Below are 23,425 nucleotides of genomic sequence, written 5' to 3'. Positions count from 1 at the left end.
AATTGGGAATTAAGGAGATGAACCTTATTGCAAGGGAGGTGTATCATATGTTTAAGGGATGAAACATCCACATTCATGTATGTTATTAACTCAAATTTTCATTTCCAAAGTTTATCCATTTATGGTGGATTTTTCTAGAAGTTATGAATGACATTTTTGGGAACCCCATTGCTCTACTATAAATGTGAGCCTTTAGGAAGGCTTAGGTTGGGAGAAACATCAAGCACAATCATTGGTGAGTTTCACTAAGAGAGAAAAAGAGAAAGAGAGAGAGCCACCATTGTGTGAAAGTTGTAAATAATCCTAATAGGATGAGATATTGAATGTAATCCTACTCATATAATAGCAGAAGGCAAGTTTGCACTAGACTAGAGTCTCGCAATTTTTCCCATTTGGGTTTTTTGCGTTAACAAAATTTTGTGTGTTCTTGTTGTCTTTAATTTTCACCTACTATTTCCCATTTCTATTACACAAAATGGAAAATAATTATTCTCATACATACTCAGTTTTCCCAACATGTTTGATCATGTTGTTGTGATTGAAGTAGCTCACTTTGAGCCGGAGTTCCTAATACCGCGTGGTGAGAAGATTTTCCCGTGGTTGCCTTTGATAAAAAAACCTAAGCTTGGGTTCATGTTGGAGTATGGTCTTGGTATATAGGATAGAAGAAATACAAATAGTATACATGGCTATTGTTGAGGCCAACGACAAAGGTGTTGGCATAACACTTTCGTATTAGGGGGCAGGGTAAGATAAAACTATTAGGCATTTCTTTGATTTCTTTTTTTTAGAAGGGGAATATTTTTCATTGAGTAGAGATGTGGTTTTTTTAGTCTCAATCCCCACAGATGATGCTAATTATTTATATGAGATTCAAAGTTGGTGGTTAACAATGATTATAATGCCAAGAGCCGCAAAAGAGGATTTTGGAGAAGAGAATGGGTGATCTAGTGTTTTTGTAGGAAGAGGGTCCCTTGTATAGGAGGGAAGGAGGGAGGGAGAGAGAGATCTTTCTTTTGGTTGAGGCTAAGGGTTTATATACCCTTAGCTATGATCCTAAGGTACCACATGTCATCTTCCCATAGGTGAGCCTCAGGCAAGTTGGCCAAGTGGTCTATCACCATAGGTCTAGGTAAGGTGACAATTGGACACGTTGCCAATCACTTCAAATGAGACACATGGAAGTTGACGTCAAAAGAAACGGTTAATGTGTAGCCCCACGTGGTATAAAGTTGAGGGGTGGATGCGAGGAATGATTCCCAAGAGTGGACACCCGAAGGGCATGTTCGAGGGATAGAAGTATAACAACATCAATTTTGTCAAGTTGGTGTGTTGATTTTTTTTATATGTTCATATTCATATTATTTTTTCTATTTAGAACATTATAAATTTATATATACTATATACTTTTATATCCTAATAATTATTTTTTATGCATTTTTAACGTGTTTGTATGTCTTTTGCATTCAATCTTTTGTGTTATGTTATATTTTGCATAGATTGTCATAATAATTCAATTTAAAGAATATCTTATGTTTCGTATTATGTTCGTGTATGTGCTTTGTGTTTATGTAAGTTTTTGTGTTACATTATCTTTTGCTAATGGTTCAATTTATAAAATAACTTGTGATTTGTGTTGGTTTGTATTGTGATTGTCTTCATCTCATATTTTTACATTTTTCTATTATAGTGATTCAATTTCAAGAAGTATATGTTTGTATTACTTTCATATTATATTTTATCTAACTAAATTATTATACATCTATTTAAATTTTTATAGGTTCCTTGGTAATTCAACTTACGTAGATTTTGATGCATTCACGAATTTATATTATATTTATATCATTCTATATTTTAATTATTTTTAAGGGAGATTCAGTGGTGGTAAATTGAAATAATTTGTTACTCTTTTTGTATATTTTGTACCATTAACATTTTAACGATCCAATCGTTGAATTTATTAATATAACTATACTTGTCATACATATAAACTTTTAAACTAATCCGATATTTCTATAATATCAATCTAAAATACATTATATGTTAATATTTATTGAACAGTTTGAAAAAATTTACATAAAACAAATAGTTAAAAGATTTTAATTGATGTCAATTTGACACGCATATATACTTTATATGAACGGAATAGAAAATATGATGGTTAGATTAAGAGAATACTAATCATATAAAACTATTAAAAACATATTTTACACCAATATAAATAAATCATTCTCGTTATTTATATGCCATATTTTAACTTGTTGCATGTTTTATATAATTGTTATTTATTAGGTTTAATGCCTACTTACGTAGGGAATTAATAAAATTTCAATAATTTATTTTATTAAATAATAAAAGTTATTTATAAAATTAATTTTATTAAGTAATAATAGGTTAAAATCAATCAATCTAAGCTTGATTTGGTCGAGTTTATCTGAATTGGGTTAAATTGGACTTGGATAATAAAAAATCTTCAAGTAGTCTCGCTTGAACTTAAATTAAATAAATTGTAAAATATTTGTATTTAAATTTAATTATAAAATCATATAAATATTAACATAAAATAATTCATATTTTAATATTTTATTATTTTTAAGCAATAATGTGTTTTTTAGATGGAGTAGGAATAACTTAGGTGACTTTAATTTTTTTAAATTAGACTTCAATATTACCCCACTTAAATTACGAATTAAACTCTTTTAAATGCATCATTTAGTTTATCAAATTTCTTTTAAGTTTCTGACATCATCAACCATTAAAATAGCTTGCTACAGATTGGGTGCCATACAGATCAAATCATTTAAATTTAAATAATTATTTAAATGAAATTTTATTTTAAACATTTTATGTTAAATAATCACACATGAAACTCCAATCAACGCGCAAGTCTGTAAATGAATCACTTTACATATATTATTTAAATATGTAATAAAAATACTTTTTCATTTTCATATAAATATATAATATTTTAAATACATAAAATACAAAATAAAAAATAAAAATTCCCTTTCTTGTTCTCCGTTCTTTTCTTTCATTAGCCTACTACAGTGCTTAGCATGTAATTTACTTTTATATAGATTAATATTATAATGTCATAACAATTCCCTGTGTTAATACAATAAAATAACATCTAATCCTATGTTACTTGCACAACTTCCTCTAAATGCATATCTACCCATTACGGGTATGTCCATTTTTAATGTAATTGAAACAACTTTTGTGTTTTATCTCCCAACTCATATGAAACATAAAATCAAAACAACATATGTATTGAAGAGAAGTTGAGAAAAATAATGTAATTTAATATATATAATTTTACAGACTATATTCCACTTATGTCTCATAAATTAGCAATTATCACTGCTTTATGTGCCCAAATTCTTACTCTTTCCTTCCTTGCTTCCTTTTTTCCCTCATTGCCTTTCTTTTACCTTCCCTGTAAGAGTTCAAAATGTTTCTAATTTTTTGCTCATGCAATCATATATTAAACAACTTTAACAAGAACTGAAATCTGGAATTTACCTTGCTTCAGATATTTCTTCTTTTGAGGGAAATCTTCTTTTCCTCTTTTTCGATGACAAAGGCGACTCTACCTTTCCAGTTTCAGTTCTTTTCTTCGTTTTTGATGTTGGAGGTGATTCTACCTTTCCATTTCTGGATAAAACATTCTTCTTTAAGCTCTACATTTTCCCTTTATTGCCTTGTTTCTTCAAGTTTTGTTTAAGCTCTTCTGTGTTGTCCTTATCTATAGGGGTATTCTCCGGTCTCTGAGTTTGCACAACGGTTTCTAGATCTTCAGAATTTACGGGATTCTTCTTCGCGTTGCTCATTTTCTTCAACTAAAGAAAGTCGAGAGTAAAAAAAAGAAGTAAGCAATCTGTTTAGGGTTAATGCTGGCATTTTAAATTCAATATATACCTTGGCCACAAAAAATCCATCCATATTGTGGACATGAGGATAAAACCGCCTTGTGTTTTCTAAGGAGGTGTGAAACCGATGCTCCCTAAACCGGATATATCTGGTTAAAGAAAGAAAACAACATCAGAAATGGAACATTGATCAAATTAGAAGGAAGTTGAATGAAAAAAAAAAAAAAAGGGGATTGCTACCCAGGACTTCCAAAGTCAAGTCCACACGGTACTACTTTGACATCTCTCTTCTTGAGTGCATAGTCGCTGACTGCTTCGTTCTATAGAAAGATGGGTCTAAATGAGAAAAAGAGAAGACAATGCGCATGGTAGAAAATCAGAAGGGCAACCTTGAACAAACCTCTGGAACCATTATCGAGCATGTCGAGTAAACAATGTATCCGCCAGATTTGGAATTTGCATCAACCATATCAATTGCAGCAAGTATCAGTTGCTACAAACAAAAAGATTTAAGATTGCGCGGATTAATCTCTTAGAATATGCAAGAGATACTCATGACAAAAGTATCAACTCCTTGCCTTCTATTCCAACTTTGAATCAAGGAGGATTATTGGAGTTCTGAGATACACCAAAAATGGCAAAAAGTTCATAGAAAGAACATGTACCTTCTGCAAATGGGCACATTTTTGTATATCATCCAAACTTTTAGAGGTCTTAACCGATGGATCTTTAGTTATAACCTGTACCATAAAGAAGAAATCATTCAGTTCAAGCACAAAAAATCGAGTGATGTGCCAGAGATGAACAAGGCGACAAGAGATGCTTACCCCGGTACCACTACAAGGAGCATCCAACAACACTCTATCGACTGAATTCTGACCCAAAACCTTGGGAAGCTGAAGGTTAAGATAATAAGAAAAAGAATTAGACAATGACAGCTTTGTCTCCTAAGTGCATATGATCCTCATGATAACAGAGAGGACAAGTTGATGCAATTTGTTTTTGACCTACAACTAATCCAATACATCTTGAAATGCAGCACTTAAAGAAAAGGGCTTCAACAATTTATGCTTTTGAAGCCTTTCAACTGGAAACATCATATCCGTCAAATTGTCAAGCTTGGTATTATATTCTTATGAAAAGCAGAAAGATGCTAACCTCCCTCCCATCATAATTACAAACTATTGTGTTTGTTACACCCATGCGATGCAAATTTGCAGTAAGTGACTTCAGTCTTGCTTCCCTAATTTCATTTGCATAAATTATTCCTGGTCAAAATACCAGCAAAATATCAAAAACTGAATTCGGGAACAACTGTAAAGAAATATAGAACAAAAAGCATACATAACTATCAGAGATAATTACTTATGTTTATTCAATTAATTTGGCATAAAGAGAATAGCTTCTTAGTATATACAGTTTCCCACTAAGAGGAACATGACCCTAGCAGTCCATGGCTCTCTTTGATGTGGTGAACATATCAAGGTATCCAGACCAATCATTCTTCCTTTTTACTTCGCTTAGTCCCTAATACCTTAACTGACCAGGTAAATTCTCTAAACCAAGGTTAAAAGACCAAACTGGAGGTCTAACCAGTCAGAACCCTGGCTGGTTAGACAGGGAGGTTTATTTCTTTTTTTTTTAAATTTAAACATTAAATGATTAAATAAAAATTAAATATAGTTAAGATTTTGAAACAATAAGCATTTGACTTAATGGTATAGCCTTCAGTATAATTCTAAGTGGTTTTTGGTCCAAATCTCAAAAATATTCTTGTATAACAGGTTGAACAGGTTAAATGCCGGTTCAACCTATCCCTGGTTCCTTGTTCAGCAGTGGCCTGGATAGGCCACTGATCCCAGTTGAACCAGTCCAAATAGCCAGCCAGGTCTGATTTTTTCAACCATGCTCTAAACTTAGACAGGGGAAACTATTGACCAAGCCAACTGGACTAAATATTCAACATGGTCAAGGAAATTCACTAAGGTAAAATAAAACAAATGTGACATTAAAGAGACAACATTTAGCAATTTTGAATAAAACATCAACTGTATGTACCACTATTTTTCATGAGCGCAGCAACATAAGTCGTTTTACCACCAGGTGCAGCTCTGTAACAGGCACATTCAGAATCAAACAGAAGAAAATACCAATTGCCATTACTAAAATTTTATTATTAACAGGATGTTTATATTCCGAAACACTCAGCTGAAGAATTTATCCTTATCTAATTCTAATGTAAATGTGGAGCACTTGAAATGCAGCACGGCTACCAAGAGGGAAACAAACTTCATGTTATATGAATGTTCACCTATTCAGGATTTTACACTACATAGAGTGTGTAAATGCATTTCTCAGATAATACATGTAGACTTATAGTTAGATTTCATGATCCACACACCCATAACAGTTATGAACCACCAAAACATAATTAATTAGATTAGTGTCAGCCCCCCAGCCACAAACTTGAGCTTTACTAATTTGTATTTTTCAGCTTAATCAAATGGATAAAGAAAAAGTGACTGCTAGCACAAAGTTGCAATGTGGACGCTGCAAAATATAACTATGAACCCCAATATTCAATTTCTAGAATATGGTTCACATGGAGATTTTCTTCAATCATAAATATCGGTAGTAAAATAAATAAAGAAACAAACAAACAAACAAACAAAAAGGCAATGCATAGATAAGGATAGCAAACAGAATGGAGCAACTTACGCCATATCAACTACCCGTTCCTTCTCCTGAGGAGCAAGAGCCATAACAGGCAAAAAGGAGCTTGCACCTTGTATCTGTTAATTGAAAAAAAATAAAGATAACTGAAAGTGCCAAAAAAATTATATTTACTAAATAATTATATCATTACATAAAAAAAGTACAATGAAAGGGCACATACATAGTAAAAGCCAGCCAAATACTCCGGAGTGGCACCAATGGGCACATGCGAATTATACACCACCAATCCAACCTACAAATATAAAATCAACATGCCTCTTGTACTCCATTGGAAATTAGAGGATTCAAAAATGAAAATCATAAACATGAAAGATCTTACTTTTGACCACTTGCTTAATTGATCCAGTTCTACTCCTCTTTTGGAAAGAACGTCGGCCAGATCCCTTCTGCGAGTCTGCATATATAAGGACATTATGCCAATAGTTTGAGCAGAGATGCATAACAAGTCAAACACTAAAAGGCAGCAAACATAGAATGTATATTCGCACCCTTAAAGTGTTCGTCCGGATACATGTAGGTCGAGGCTTTTCAAAAGCTTCAATAAGTTCCATGAGTTCAACAACCGGAAACATCTATAAAAGAGATGACAGGAGTTAATATAATAATTGATCAGAAAAAATTTCTCCAAAAAGAAAAGAAAAAAATGCAAACTACAGAACATGGAACAAGATATTACATCAACCAAAACCCTGATCAGGAATTCATTGTAGCCATAGTAAGAACCCAAATCAATTTTAAGTTGGTCAATATAATCCTTCCTTGTCGTTCCTTCTTGCCTCATATGCTTAAAATTTGAGAGCACTCGAACAACTAAAAATAAATGAATAAAATCTTAGCTAATCAGATCATAAATGGCTAACCGTTAAAAGAATACGGTTAGCAGAAAAGTCACTCACTCTCTTTCATTCTCATCTGAAGATTTGCAAGATCAGGCGGACGTTGTTGCTCTGCTTCAAGTTCCTGAGTGATACCACAAATGGGAGGACATATGAGTAACTTAATAGAATTGAAGTGATACTAACAGCAAAGACAATCCAAGTCAAAGGGCAACCTCTTTTGTTGGCAGTCTGAACTCATCAGACTCTTCTTTAATGTTCAGCTCCATCTCAGCTTGTGCATCTTCTTCTTCCCTCGCACGTTGTTCATCGATAGCCCTGGACTTCTCCTCTATATCTGTTTCATCTGAATGGGAATCGGAACCTGAACCTGAAGTGGAACTTGAACCACTGTCTGCAAAAACATGATAGAACAATAACCATTATTAATTAGTTAGCATGAAACATGGTGAAATTTATGGAACCTGAAAATACTTTGCAATGCCACTGCATGGAAAGCTATATTGCTAGGCTTTGGAGACTTGATGAGTTACGATTTCACCAAACTTGTACTAGGAGCATTTATTTGGTACACACATACAAATGTTCACTTCCATGACATGGGAACTTGAACAGCATGATAGATGCAAACTAGAATTTCAAGTTTGCCATCCACAAACTCATTAAAGGCCATGAACAATAAGTACTTCACATGAATCATGTCCAAAACAAATTTGTTCCTCCTTGAAGCTCAAAACACAAACCCCAACTCTTCATTTCTCTAAAATATCTTTCTTTCGCACAAACTGTGATGCTATATATGAAAAAAGCATCGGATACATATCCATCTCCAAAACTCACCCCAAATCCATGTAATGCATATATGTGATGAATATATGACAAAATTTAGAAAGAACAAAACTGAGTATAGCAGCATTGGATGCATAACCATAGAACACTCACCCAGAGTCCGAGTTACATAAAAATATAATTACAAGGCATTATATTCAATCCAAGTAAAGCATATACATAATTTACAAGGAATTGACCAAAATGGGTATCTTCATTATCATCACTTCCTTGAAGGAAATCATCAGCCCAGGGAGCATCATCCTCATCTGAAATTTCAGAGACATCATCATCATCAAAATCAGACATTTGTTCATCTCCATCCAATAAGTCTCCAGCTTCTTCTTCTTCTTCGCTGTGGCCATCAGAGACATCATCCAAAACCTCATCTTTTTTGGCGGGTCGCTTTTTATCAATGAAAAGATCATTCCTTTGCTTCTTTTTTGGAGGTTGGTTCTTTGATTTCGCTCCTTTGCTCTTATTAGAAGCCATCTGAAGCAGCAAAAACACATAACCAAGTTTGAGTTGTTCTATTACACCTGAGTCATACCTAAAGCAACATTGAAGTTTTACCTTAAAATTAGGGTTTTGGCAGCTTCTGTCTTCTGGGAGCTGTTAGGGTTTAAGGTATGTATAATATCATATATTTGTAATAACGGGACTATGAGTAGACGACATACAATACAATACAAGAAAGACAGGAGGAGGAAGACCTTTTTTTGGGCCAAATTTTTGGCTAATTTACATAAATAATATAAAAAATTAAATTCTCAAATAGGTTGTAAGTGAGACTAATTACTAAAGTAGTATAATATTTAGGTGGTGCTTTTCTCATAGGCACCAACATTTTTTTTTATAATAATTTTTTTATAAAAATATATTATTTTTTAAAATATATATATATATCGGGTCAAAATACGAGTTGGAAATACTCGTGACGCGTGTGACGCCACCTGGACTAGTGGCACCAGTTGTGCCTGTCAGATAGGCGGCATTGGTGCAGACTAGTCCCATTCGACCCCCTGCACCTCTGTGTCGAATGCCCACGCCCCAGCCTTCCTTCCCCCTGTCTGCTGTGCACATTGTTAAGCAGTGTTGAATCCCTTCAAAAGGGAAAAAAATTTTGAAATGGGGGACCATGCTCCATAAGATGAAGGCACCGGGAAAGAAAAGAGCGAAAGAAAGGAGAGAAAGGAGAAGAAAAAAAAGAAGAAGAAAGAAAGAAAAAATGTATGCATTATTTTAGTAAATAATTTGTTTTTAATTTAAAGAGTTTGATTAATATGTTGCGAAATTTTTTGTTATTAATTATTATCTATAAATTGTTTATGCTTAGTGTTTATGGTTTTGGTTTAATAATTTTTACAATTTAAATTTTTTGTTTTTTTATAATTAGTTTAAAATTATTTTGGTAGTAATTTAGGATTATGTTCTAAATTGTTGTGTTTAGTTTAGTATTTTTGATTTTTTATTAATGTAAATTTATTTTGTTAATTATTTTGTTATTAATTTATGATTAGGTTATAAATTGTTAATGTTTTGTGTTTTGTGATTTTTAGTAATGTAAATTTTAAAAAATAATTTTATAGTTATTTTGTTAGTAATTTATGATTAGGTTATAAATTGTTAGTGTTTTGTGTTTTGTGATTTATCAAGTAATGTAATTTTTTTTAAAAATGTTGTAGTTATTTTTTAATAATTTATGATTATTTTATAAATTGTTAGTGTTTAGTTTAGGATTTTGTAATTTTTAATAATGTAATTTTTAAAAATAATTTTATAGTTATTTTGTTAGTAATTTATGATTAGGTTATATAAATTGTTAGTGTTTAGTTTAGTGTTTTGTGATTTTTCATTAATGTAAATTTTTATAATGTAACTTTATTTGATTTTTATTTATTGGACAATTTTATTGATTTATTGAAATGTTGTTTAAATTTGTTGTTATATAATTTGATAGGTTGTTTGAAAGAAACTAAATGTATGTTTCCATTTTATTTTTTATTAGTATGTTTTTTTATGTTTAAATAGTTTATGTTTATTTTAATTATATTATTATTCTAAACTAACATAAAAAATTTTATTGTAGGTAAATTATGGGAAATTGTGAGATATTTCTTGTGTTTTTGTTTCTAAAATTTCAAATCATTTATTGTGTTTTTGGCAACAAATTAAATAAATTCATTTTTTAATTGTAGATTTGCAACAAATGGGTTCTTTGATTAATAATGATAATCACATATCAAGTATTATTAATGATATGGTAATGAAATTGTTATTTGATACTAACGTCATTTGTTGAATTAAATTAGATTGTATTAACTATTTTGCTAATTTAATACTGTCAGGGCTCGTACTTCACATTGAGAGGTCGTGTTAATAGTGTAGGGTTTCTGCCAGATGAATGCCTAATGCCATACTTGGAGTTGGTCGGATTCGGATCAGTGGCATTGATCCGGACCTTTGATCTACGGTACAACTTAATTTCCGCTTTAGTCAAGCGATGGCATCCGAAGACCCACACATTTCATTTGCTGTGCGGGGAGTGCACCATCACTCTGCAAGATGTTGCACTACAGCTCGGGCTCCCCATCGACGGGAATGCAGTCACGGGCGTAAGTTCAATCTCTAGGTCGGCCGCCCTTTGCTATGACTTACTTGGACGCTCGCCCAATAAGGGAAAATTTACGGGTTTGAAGTTTTCATGGCTAAAGCCCAATTTTGAACATTTACCGAGTACTGCCAGTGAATGGGAGGTGATGCACGTAGTTCGAGCTTACATTATGCACCTTATAGGGGGTGTACTCATGCTGGATGCAAACGGCAACAAGGTCCACTTGATGTACTTACCTCTATTATCTAATTTGCATAACATTTATTCGTACAGTTGAGGGTCCGCACTGTTAGCCATGTTGTATCGCGAACTTTGTCGAACGACAAATTCTTCTACGATGGACATAGGCAGATGCCTTATATTACTGCAATCATAAGCGCTTTACTAGATGCCATTCTTGACATCCATTAGTCACCAATCATATGTATTTCCACTCGTTAATAGGTGATGAATTTTTACTCGTTATAACAATTAGTTGACTTTTTTCGGATTATATTATTCTAACAATTTGTTTTCGTAGATGGAGCACTAATCTGGGTATCAAAAGGTCATACATGGTTCCGATATACCGTCTGATGATCGAAAGTCATGCTGGAGAAGGGGTAAGTTTTCCAATATCAACTTAATTTTATTATTTTCCGATATACCATCCGATATAACTATGTTATTAACTGTGCAATTCATTTGGATGTTGTATTCTGTTCCAGAAATTATGGCAGTTATTCCCTCATCTGCCCAGATCCACTCAAACATATGGTGCATTACCGCACCCGTTATTAATTTTCAAACAATGGAGTGGTATCATGGTGATCGAATACTCTGGCAATTTGATTGCATACAGTATATCCCGACTCTACCAGTATGATTGAGAGAGATCCATGGGATTAACAAGAGGGGGAAGCATGGAAATGATTGGGTGGAAACGCATGAAGAATATATTGAAATGTGGAACAATCAGTTGGGTAGGGTACCTTAGATGGATCGTGCTTTGGATATGCAACCCTCGTTAGAGTACATACAGTGGTACTTTGAGATAGGGAATCCATTTTTGTTTGGTGGGTGGTCAATGGTAGTCCCTCCGTACATGACACGACTTGGGCAACCCCTTCCAAATCCACATCATGCATCCGAGCCAGAGGTAGAGCCAGAACCAGAACCGAAGCTATACTTTTGGGATAGTTTTTATTATCCAAATTTGAGGGGCAATGACTATTCCTAGGCTCATCAGGCCACGGATATCATTCAGAGTTTGATATCTTCAGCCCACTACCACCTCAGTAATCCAATTATCCCAGCTCGTATCCACCTCAGTACTCCACTCCTCTTGGACCATATCCACCACCATACTCCACTCCTTCCTACTCAAGTTCATCGATGGCGTTTGAGACTTATGATTTTTCATCTATGTTCCGTACACCCCCACATGCGGATAAAGAGAACGTTGATCGTTGTAATTACCCACAACGTGAACGTCGAGCTTCACAAAAATATACCCCTAGGACCACACCATCAAACCATCAATTTTAGGCGGTTTTGTAATTTAAATAACTTTGTATTTATGTAATGACTTTTTTTTTCCATTTTAGTTATTAATTTTAGGGATTTTTGTAATTTAAATAGTCAACTTTGTATTTATGTAATGACTTTTTTGCCATTTCAGTTATTAATTTTAGGGTTTTTTGTAATTTAAATAATAAACTTTGTATTATTTACGTAAAAAAGTGTTATTTAATTCAACAAAAATATAAACGCAACAAACTTTAGACTAACTTTGTAATTTAAATTAGATTAATTGCAACAAATTTTAGAAAAATTTTAGATTCAATCCTCTCTACATGTAGTGAATGTAATTAATAGGGCTTGAACAACATCTCAATTCCTACCCGATTGCTACGATTGTCCAATATGGTAGTTTTGGAGAGGGCATTTACTCTGATTATGACCGGTTAATCTGCATACGCCACACAGCTTCCCATTGGATTTCTCCCTAATGTCCATTTCATTATGGATTCTAGATGATTGCGAATGACCTTTCAGATTCTTACGCAACCTTTTGTCTAGGACAAGCTCGAAAGTCGTCGGAGGCACCTCTCATGTAGATAGGTCAGGTAGCACGGGGAACTCGTTCTCCCATACACGCAACGTGCGTTTGAGGGTGTACACTTCATCAATAAATTGTTCACTATTGAGCAAGACTTTAGCACAAGCTACCACGACATGTTCACAGGAATAATGAAGTGTCTGGAACCTCCTACAATCGTACTGTCTGTTTTAGAGATCAACTCCATAGGACTTAGGTGGTATACCGGGTCGATAAGTAATGGTCTCTGTAACTCGAAATGTTTCATTACGTCGTGAATATACTTCTACATTCATCGACCTCGCCATCCGCTGATTTGTAACCATTACATTCCTAACATGTTTGACAAACACGTGTCCCACCTCCATCTGGTTGACTTGGTACTACCCCATTCTTAGCATCAAGGTAGCCAACCTGTAGAATGTGGCTGAGAAGACAGATGAAATCGGAAGATGTTGTGTTTTCATCAACACGGAGTTAACCCTTTCCACCAAATTAGTGGTCATATAACCATAGCGAAAGCCCTTGCCGAAATTTTGAGCCCATTACCATGGCTCCATAGTACCCAACCATTGTCAGAAAAATGTGTTCGTATGACCCTCCATGTCACTCTCAAGTCGAGTAATCTTTTGCCAAAAATGTGCGGCTCTAGCTCGTACACTATGTATGTATTAAGAAAATATGTCACAGTCTCGCCCTAAAAAATTAGTTTATATATTGAAAAGATAAGGTTATTCTTTACCCATTCTCACAACTTGTCTCCACCAGTCTGCATTCTTATAATCTCGATTGATGTGTCGGATGCAGTAAACGGATCTCCATGGCACATTGGAATGCCTAATGGCGGTGATTAATCATTTTCCTCTATCGGAGATGATGCAAATATTATCATTACTAATAACATACCTCCGCAGGTTCGTAAGGAAGAATTCCCACGACTCTATGTTCTCTTTATCTACGATGGAAAATGCTATCGATAGCACATTCTTGTTCCCATTTTGAGCAACCGCAGGAAGTAGGATATGTGTATATTTACCGTATAGCCATGTCCCATCTACTTGCACAAACACCTACAGTGGGGAAATATACGTACGCATGGATCAAATGTCCAGAATAGCCATTAAAATTTTTTTCCCAGTTGTAGTTGGTCATTCGGGACATAATAAGGTCGTGTTTGCAACTCAATCACAGTTTCTAGCACGTACTCCCACATAACGACTATCTATGCATGTAACTTATTGAATGACGCATTGAAATCTTAGTACAATTGCTCCATTGCCATTTAGCTATCCATGCCTTCTAGTATGATACTTGATACTGAAATCGTGCCTGCATTTCGGCACTCAGTACCGAAACTTTAATGGTCGACATGTCTTTCACCATTGGCATGATGCACGTACAGATAGTTTTGAAATCAAATTTTCAATAATCTTTTGTCATACGTGTTGAAGTGTATGTGTAAGGCCCAACAAGTTTTCGTATCTCCCACATATACGACTTCTAGATAAATGCAGCTCGTACCTATCAATTGCAACCTTTCGCTGACTTCCAACACTTCTCAATATATAATACCAGTTTAGACACGGTGACTTTGCAGTCCACTAATATATTCATGCTATACCGCTTAATGGCAAATACGCATTCTTCCTTACTTTTGAATCTCTGGCCCACAAACAACTCCTCAGGATCAGAATCTATGGCCGGCCGATGAGCAAGTAGTATTTCAGGGTACTCAAGGAGCTTAGCCGTGTGCGCCGCATCGAGGTCTATCCACGACATGTGTGCCCTAGGATTACTGTGTATCACAATGCGATGAATCTGGTTCTCAACTGAAGACGCGTTAACGTTTCCATCGTCATTCACGCCTTCGTCATCAATATCATCCGGGACCTCGTCCACATCGGGATTACTATCACTATCGACCTCGTGATCAGAAGGATCGATACTAGTGTATAAATCATCACCAACCACATTAGTCTCGGGTGCAGCATTAAGATCGATGTCGATCCCTCGTACAATCGATTGACTACCAACGTACGATATTAGAACCACCATACACAACTCTTGAGCTTCATCTTCTTCACCTAATGTAGTGGGATCTTCAATTGGCTCAACACTAGCTAACTCAGTAAATAACTGAATCGATGCATTTTGGTTGCTCTGATTCCCACAATAAAGAGCGACCATTGTCTCCACGTCTTCATCGTCTACAAGTTCTATTTCGGTGAATTTTATGGGATCATTCGAAATTGGAAACTTGTAGAAAAGTTTTGAGATCCTTCTTCCACAACATCTATCAATTTTTGCACTAATCTTTTCCTTCATATAATCAAACGAGATATTTCTATTAAATATCATTGCTATTTGTTGGCGACATTCAAATATACATCTCACGGTTGTTGTCAAAATTAATCCATCAAAATAAACGCATACGAAAAACTGATTCTCCATCTTCAATACTAGATCTGTTAAAAAAATTCAAAATTCTCAAAACAATTTTGAATAGTAAAAAGTTATATAAAAGTTTTAATGAATAAAAGTAGACCAAAATTATAACAATATGCAAATTTTTCATTCGAAACTAACAAAATTAATAACCTAACAAAATAACTTACAAATAAAAAATTACTAACAAAACTCTTCATTCTATTTAAAAAAAAATACCTTGTCTTTCTTTTTGTTCTCATTTTTTTTCTTTCTTCTCCCTATCTTCTTCCTTAGGGTCTGATAATTATTTAAGAAATGTTGCCCTTAGCTCATATTGAGATGCGTTTAAATAGGTTAAAGGTTGACACTGGTGTCGCCTGTTAGAAAGGAGTCACGAGTGATGCCTTCCAGATAGAAGTCACTAGTGGTGCCTGCTAAATAGGCACCACCTGTCTTTATACCATTCCCGTATCTCTACACGGGTCATGTACCAAACCAAGGAAGCATTTTATAGTGGTCCGCCTATGAGAAAGGCACCACTAATAAAATAATATTTTTTTAAAAGACAAATAAAATTATTATAAAAAATAGGTGGTGCCACCTATGAGAAACCCACCACCAAAAAAAAAACATACTATTTTGGTAATTAATCTCACTGACAGCCCATTTCAGAATTTAATTTTTTTATATTATTTATGTAAATTGACCCATTTTTGTTTGATAAATGCTTGAATATGGAAGAATATTAAAAAGTAATAAAGTTTTTTAAAGAAAATTACAATAGTAAATTATAAGTTTTTCTATCATTACTTAATTTTTATATATTTAATGGAAATTTATCTTTTCTTCAAATAATTTTCAATAATTTTCCTCCTCTTTTATTTTTTCTATAAAGTGATTTTTTTCTATTTAAAATATTTTTCTTGATTTCTGGTGAAATTTTATCTTTTCAGAAATAAAATTACCATAAAAATCCTTTGGCAAGAGAAAATAATGTATATGAATGATGGTCTTAAAAGAACAGAGGAAAGATACAGAAAACAACATATAAATGAATGTTTTGAACTAGGTTTATTAGCCTTGGTGGGCTCAAATGTTTTACTTTCTATATCCATAGACTGAATAAGCAAAATTTGATTCGATTTGAGAAAATAAAAAAAAGTATTCAAATTTTAAGTTAATCAAATCGAGTTATTCGATTTTTTGAATTAACACGAATAAATAATTTGAGTTTTGAGTTTGAGTCAATTTTACAATTCAAATAACTCTAGTAATTGGAATAAATCGAATAATCAATAGGTGTAATACTCCTTTAGTCCTGTCAATTTTGAAAATAAGTAAATTGATCCATCTCAACAAAAGTTACAAAAGAAAAAAGAATTTCAAAATAATGTTCAAAATTTTAAAATAATTATTTAAATTTAAAATAATTATAAAATTCCAAAATTTATATTTTTAAAAATTATAAAAATTTTAAAAAATTCTAAAGAGTATATAAATAAAATTAAAATTTTAAAAATAATAATTTTGGGTTCTAAATAAGTTGTTTAATAATTTAAGTTTATCATTCTAATTTTTTTATTTTACTTAAAAAACTTTAAAAATATATAATTTTATATTTGATTTTCACTCAAAATATTTTAAATAAGTTATAATGATAAAATAGACTCCTCCTACCTCCTACGGTTTAGTAGTCTAAAAATATTCAGCAAAACCGCTAAAATATTGAAAACTGATACTCTAATCTCAACGTCGGTGAAGTTGTTGTTTATCATGCAAGCTTTTTCTTCCTTTTCATAATTTCTTTCTTGATTTCGTCTTTTAAGTATGCCTTCTTTCATTGATTTCGTTTCGTCGCTCCCTTTGAGTGTGTGCTCGCAATGATGTTACTGTGGTGTTTAGGGAGAATGTTGGAAGTCAACACTATAATAATAAGAGGATAACTAATAGACGTCGAAATTACTGAATATAAATTTTTTATACTTTAATTAAATTAAACAGTAGTATAGAGAAATAGGACCGATTCCACAAGGATTGAAACTCCTAATTTTTGTGTTATGTGACTAAGTTCCTTAGGGCCCGTTCTTTATCCCGTCTGAGAATCACTTTTTCACTCAAAAGTGCTTTTCTCTTAAAAGGAGCAAATAACAGCCTCCTTTTTCTTTTAAAATTTCTCCATCAAAAAAGTGCTTCTCTCTAGATGGAGAAGCTAAAAATTTCACCATTTAAAACGCTGGAAGTGCTTTTGGCTAATAAAAGACCAAATTAACCTATTTCTCCCCCTTGAAAAAACGTTCTTTCCTCTGCTGTGAAAGCTCTATACCCATTTTTTTTCACATTTTCGCTGTGAAAGCTCTTTTCTGTTCTTTGTTCCTCTTCCGCAGGTAAGTTTGTTTTCTTCTTCTTCTCTTTAATTATTAATTATGCTTTGTTTTTAGTTGCTTTTTAGTTCCTCTTCCGCAGGTAAGTAACTCTTCCAACAGAAAAAAAAAAGAGGGAAAATTCTGGCTTTTGTGCCTATTTTGCTTTTACTGCTTTGTTCCTCTACTGCTGCTTTGCTCTGCCTCTTTTGCTTTACCGCTTTGTAATTATTCCAAACTATTTTAGTTGATAAAAATAGAAGAAATATAGACTAAATCAAAATTCGTATCCAAATTCTATATCGTTGGTGAATTTTCTGTATCTTTTGTATTTAAAAGTTTTGATGATGTTCTTTTTAATTGTTTCTAGGGTTTAGCTTTACGATAAGAAACATTTCTAATTACTCGAATTCAAGCTCTCCAATCTATTGTTGATATTTCGATACTGAAAATTAATTACATAAATGATCATAAAATCACATTCAACGGTTGGATTTTGCAATGAATCAGATTCGTATCCAAGCTAAAGGGGAAGGTTTGATTTGAAAATGCTGTGAAGTACTTTCAAATTGATAACCAGCAAGGCCTTTCTTCTTAGAAAAGTCAAATAGATTGAATGTGCAGATTCCAACTTTGCTCAGTTTATGTAATTGTTCTTAGATCTGTTTGATTATATTAAAGGCTGAAGTCCCTTTTCTTCTTTTAGTAAAATATGGAATTGGTTCTGCTTGTTGCATTCTTTGCATTCGAGAATCGAGAGAAAAATCAAGAAGAAGCAAAGAGTTTTATTTATTAATAATGATATTTAAGTAATGAAAACCTGATTGGTTCTTTCCATTTTTGGTGTTTTTACTTTGTGGTTTGGAAGTAGTTAGTAAGATGCTTTTGGAATTAATTCTTATCTAATATAACAATTGATTTGATCAACGTGATTGCTTGGATTTGAGAATAGATGAACTTGTTTAATGTTGGTAACTTAGTTGGAGAACTTGTGAATAGCTAAACATGGTATATTTCTTTGTTTTGGTAAAAGAATCTAATGCCAGTAAGTGCCCATTGGGGTATATTCCTGTTCCATTTTTTAACATAAGTTTTGGCTTTTCTCTGCTAAAGCTTGATTTATACTTAAAACATTTAATCAAGAGCCATTCTTCTCTCTACGGCGCTTGGCTCACAGCCTTCTGTTTGTAAATTTGTTCCCAGGTAGAATATGATATTCTCAGATGCTAGCATTTGATGTTGGTGAATTATGTGGCCTTTGGTGGAGAGTGTGAGGCTCTGCGCTGAGCAAATAGATGCAGGCAGTTGGCTTTTAGTAGTAATGAAGAACATACAGGTGTTTCCCTCTTTTAATAAGTAATTATATGTATATAATTGCTCTCTTTGGTGTCAGCTAAGTAGCCATTGTGTCAAGTTACAAGTGATCATTACTCCTAAGTTAACATATAAAAGAACTGTTCACTCCTAAGTTGCAACTGTTGTATTTTTTGGATTTTTTTTTACTTTTAGTAGGAAAAAAGTATGATTAATTCAGTTAAGTGGGACAAAGAGATTGGAAAGCATGGCTTGAACTTTGAAAGGTGATATCATGTGTAACTCAAACCATATTTATGTTTGAGTTCCTTGTTTTAGAAAATGGATATAGCTGCTGCTTGCTATTGACGATTCTTAACCCAAAGTATTAATGCTTGCTCAGATTCTTAACCCAATGTTTATTTCATGAAAGGTTCCATCTTAAAGTTGCTTCCTGTTTGACTAGCAATTTTCTAGTATTAATGCTAGTGGATTGGTCTTTGACTAGCAATTTTCTAGGACTATTCAGGTGATTGCTTCTTGACTCTTTGTACATTGTTCTATTTCATTTTCTTTGTCAATGAATTTGATTTTATCATTGGTTAATGTTTTTAGTAGCTTATGTTCTGTTTCTTTTTTGTCAAGGTTGTGGAAGGCTCTCCAGTTTTATGCAGGCTTCAGCATTTTCATGCTTTATGTGTATCAACTCCCTATAGAGTTCTCAAGTATGTTACAGTGGATAGCTGATTTTGTTGGTCTATTCAAAATATGTTCAACATCTGAGTGGACTGAAATTTGCTCTTCTGTTTCTCTTGTACTTTTTTACATCATGGTATGTACTAGTTTTATTACTATAGGTCTGATTCTGTTTAACGATTTTAGCTGAACCTTTAAATGAAATGCAATACACGCTAAACTGTTCAATTGAAACTATGTTTGCTTTTATAATTCTAAGTATTTTGTTTTATATTCTCAAACATTTAATCTAAGGGGTGATGAAATAGTTAGTTCGGTCCATTGTTAATTGAACTATAATTAACTAAACCGTTAGTTGAATTGAGCTTTTTTCTGTTAAAATAATTAACCGAATCGAACCAACTTCAATTAATTTTGCCGGCTTTCTATTGAATTGTTGTTTATATAACTTTTTTTTTTCTTTTGGTCCAAAGTTCATACCATTTTGAAACAATTATTGGCAAACATTACACTAAAATAGTAGTGTGCATTAAATCGGAACAAAAATATGACAAACAATGTGCATTGTCATATAGTAGAACAAAAACATTATAACATTACAATACAATGACAGTTGGAACGAAATTGATAGGTGTTTAATTAATTAAAAATAAAAATAATTTTTATAATAATACAATCGTGTCAATATCTAATTACAAATATTTAATTTTATATTTAAATATTTAAATATAGTTTATATATTCTAATTAAATTTTATAAATAATTAATATTAATTACTTAGAAATATTTAAAATTAATATTATATATTAAAATATTAACAATAAGTTATAATAAATTATTTTTTTATATTTTTGCTAAAATATCATAATATTAACTAATTTGAACATTATTTAAATACATATTTGTTACTTTATAATCTCATGTCTAAAATGGACATTTTATTCTTCAAAAGCACTTTTTGATAGCAATGCCAAACACTCAAATTTCTCAAAAGCACTTCTGAAAAGCACTTCTGAAAAGCACTTCTCAAAAGCACTTCTGAAAAGCACTTCTCAAAAGCAATGAAGAACTGGCCCTTAGTCTAGACAGCTGTCATGCTCACGACTTTTATGTATAGAGCTGAAAAAATAAATAAAAAGGGATTTTAGTTTATAAAGGAAAATAAAAATAAAAATGAATAGAACGCAATAAGAACAAAATGATAATTGCAAAATAAAATTAAGTAATTTAAAATAAAATTAAATGTGTGAATACTTAGCCTTAGCATCGGTACACTCCGAACTCGAATTGATAATTGAAAGTGAATTTTACTTCCAAGCGATAAGTTGGTTTAGGCGATCAAGGACATCTCGGCCGCCAACTCTTCCTTGTATAGTTGGTTCCGAACCGACCTGCAAACCAACCATTACCAGTTATCTAACCACGTAACACGCGTTCGCAATTTAAGATCTCAGCAACCTTATGATCTAGAAAAGCCCAACTCAATTAACAACCTCAACCGCGTCAGTCGTTTAAATTCGATCACTATCTCCCTTAACAGAATTCGAATAGATTTTTCCAATTGGACATGCCAATTTGTTTGTAGGAACTCGAATACAGTATACGACCGACTCGCTTTCCCAATTATATGCCAAAACAACTTCCTCCCAACATGCACTTTGAGCTAAAATTGGATTAACTTTGAGGGACGAATGTGACTATCACATATTTCGGAGAGATAATAAATATCATGTTGTAAGATTTTAGTGCGGATTCATTTCTCAGAATTCTCGATCGGAACGATGACCGAACTAAAAGTAAATGGGGGTTATTGAGCATGATATCATGCTCTGTAGGATTATGAGAATGGATTTTAATGTAATGTTAATAGGTGGAAAATGGAGGCGACTTAAAGAGCAATTGTACAAAATCAAAAAAAAAAAAAAAGGAATTGGCAAAATGCTTTAACAAGCTAGAGACATAAGAAAGGAAAGAATTATTTTGAATTCAAGACTTAAGTATTTGTGTTTCCAAGCTAAAATTACAAGGCTTTTTATATACCTCTCAAAAGCTAATTTTAGCATGACTTCCTCCTAAAATTATGTCTAACATCCAACCAAAAATCATATATATTTTTTAATTATAGGATTTGACAACATCAAAATCTGATTTTTTTTCATCATCCACCAATTCTGCAACTTTTCAATTTGGCCCATTTCCTTGCTTTTTGTTCCAATTTAGCCCAATTTGCTTGATTTTTTAAACTTCGGCATTTCAATTGTATCCTGGTAAAATTTAAACAATAAATCATAAGCTTAGTAGCATTCTAATCAAGATTTGACCAAAATTAAGTACATTAAACAAACAAAATTAGCTTGGTATCAAATCCCCTACTTAGCCAATGCTTGTCCTCAAGCATGTTGTGTATTCCCATACTAGAAATCATTCAAAAAAATTTTTCGAAATCAAGTCTCATTCCACAACCAAGCATAATGCAAACAATTTAAGTGAAGCATGAATAAACAGTTGCTAAGTTTAACCAACAAGCATTTTATAAAATTCTAACATTATGCAGAAATAAATTTGACTAAATTAAAGTTTAATCAAACTTGCAAGGTGATCATTCTCAATCAATTTTTCAACAAGTTTGGGACATGGTTGAGTCTTTTTATGCAAAATGAGATGAAAAAAAAAACACCTCACCCCGGTTACTCAATTTGACACATCTCTTAAATAAATTATTTTTCCTTACTCATGGGAGCTCGATTAGTGGAGTGTTGCAAATTTCAGTTCGTCACTCGAATTTTTTGACGTGAAATGAGATTACAATCTAAGAACCTCATCCCGGTTACTCAATTTGGTCACAATTCTGAAATCTTCACTCATAATTAAACAATTAGTGGAGTATGTATATATATTTTACTTATTTCATTTTTTTACAGAAGATAAAATTACTTAGATGAGACTCAAGTACTTTTATTAAGCAAGTTTTAAAAGCGAACAATCTCCATGAAATGTTGACTTAGCCACAATATTTTCAATTCTACAGAACACTTGGCAATTAATTTAAGCAATAAGCAGTTATTCATGAACTACCCAATTATTTGAATTAACTAAGAGTAGGAATTGAAGGTTAAATTCCAAAACAAATTAAAGAATAATCTCAATATAAGAATTAACACATCCAATGAAAAACAAGTAATAACATGACATGTCCAACGAATCTCCTCTACTTAGCCCACATTGCCTTCAATGTGCAATTTTAAAAGAATAAAAAGAGAAAAGTTCAGTGTACTCCCCGTCTTAATTTGGCAGAGGGTGGTGGATGTGGCCGGTTTGCAATATAAAGAGGATATTTAAGGTTTGAGCCCCCATTATGTCTAAGAAAGCCTCAATACAGCTTAGTCATTTTTCCACAGCAGAATGGGGCTACTCCTCTTGCGTCTTAGGGGCTGGATTGTGTCGTCGATGAAAAAATCTATTGTTGCGAGAAATTCGTGTACCTAGAGGAACACAATAAAATGTAATAGGGGTGCCGACAAGTAATCTCATTGAATCTAGATAATATTCATCTAAACAATCCATAACATATGCACATGTAAGAGATGAGAAAACAATTCCTGATGGAAAAATTTGTGTGGCTAAATGTGTGATATATGGGCTGAGAATTAATGGTCGATAGGCTTGTAAAATGAAATGGAAACCAT

General features: G+C 32.8%; 1 protein-coding gene and 1 long non-coding RNA gene across 2 annotated transcripts; one reads left to right on the top strand and one right to left on the bottom strand.

Moving 5' to 3' along the window:
* Positions 1–3,241: 3,241 nt before the first annotated feature.
* LOC105783302 (26S rRNA (cytosine-C(5))-methyltransferase NOP2B) lies at positions 3,242–9,009 on the bottom strand. The gene is given in 18 exon segments (XM_052625985.1): positions 3,242–3,436; positions 3,523–3,839; positions 3,919–4,018; positions 4,110–4,189; positions 4,270–4,362; positions 4,535–4,609; positions 4,697–4,765; positions 5,028–5,137; positions 5,928–5,980; positions 6,588–6,661; positions 6,766–6,837; positions 6,925–6,999; positions 7,094–7,177; positions 7,282–7,415; positions 7,502–7,565; positions 7,657–7,835; positions 8,470–8,761; positions 8,843–9,009. Coding segments are annotated over 17 exon segments (1,926 nt in total). The 5' UTR covers positions 8,843–9,009; the 3' UTR covers positions 3,242–3,381.
* Positions 9,010–17,457: 8,448 nt separating this feature from the next.
* Positions 17,458–19,973, top strand: LOC128035918 (uncharacterized). Its single transcript, XR_008192515.1, has 3 exons — positions 17,458–17,774; positions 18,954–19,572; positions 19,689–19,973. It is a non-coding gene; the product is annotated as an uncharacterized LOC128035918 (long non-coding RNA).
* Positions 19,974–23,425: the final 3,452 nt, after the last annotated feature.

Source organism: Gossypium raimondii, chromosome 13, assembly GCF_025698545.1.
Source record: "Gossypium raimondii isolate GPD5lz chromosome 13, ASM2569854v1, whole genome shotgun sequence".
NCBI lineage: Eukaryota > Viridiplantae > Streptophyta > Magnoliopsida > Malvales > Malvaceae > Gossypium > Gossypium raimondii.
This window is presented reverse-complemented; position numbering and strand designations above follow the sequence as displayed.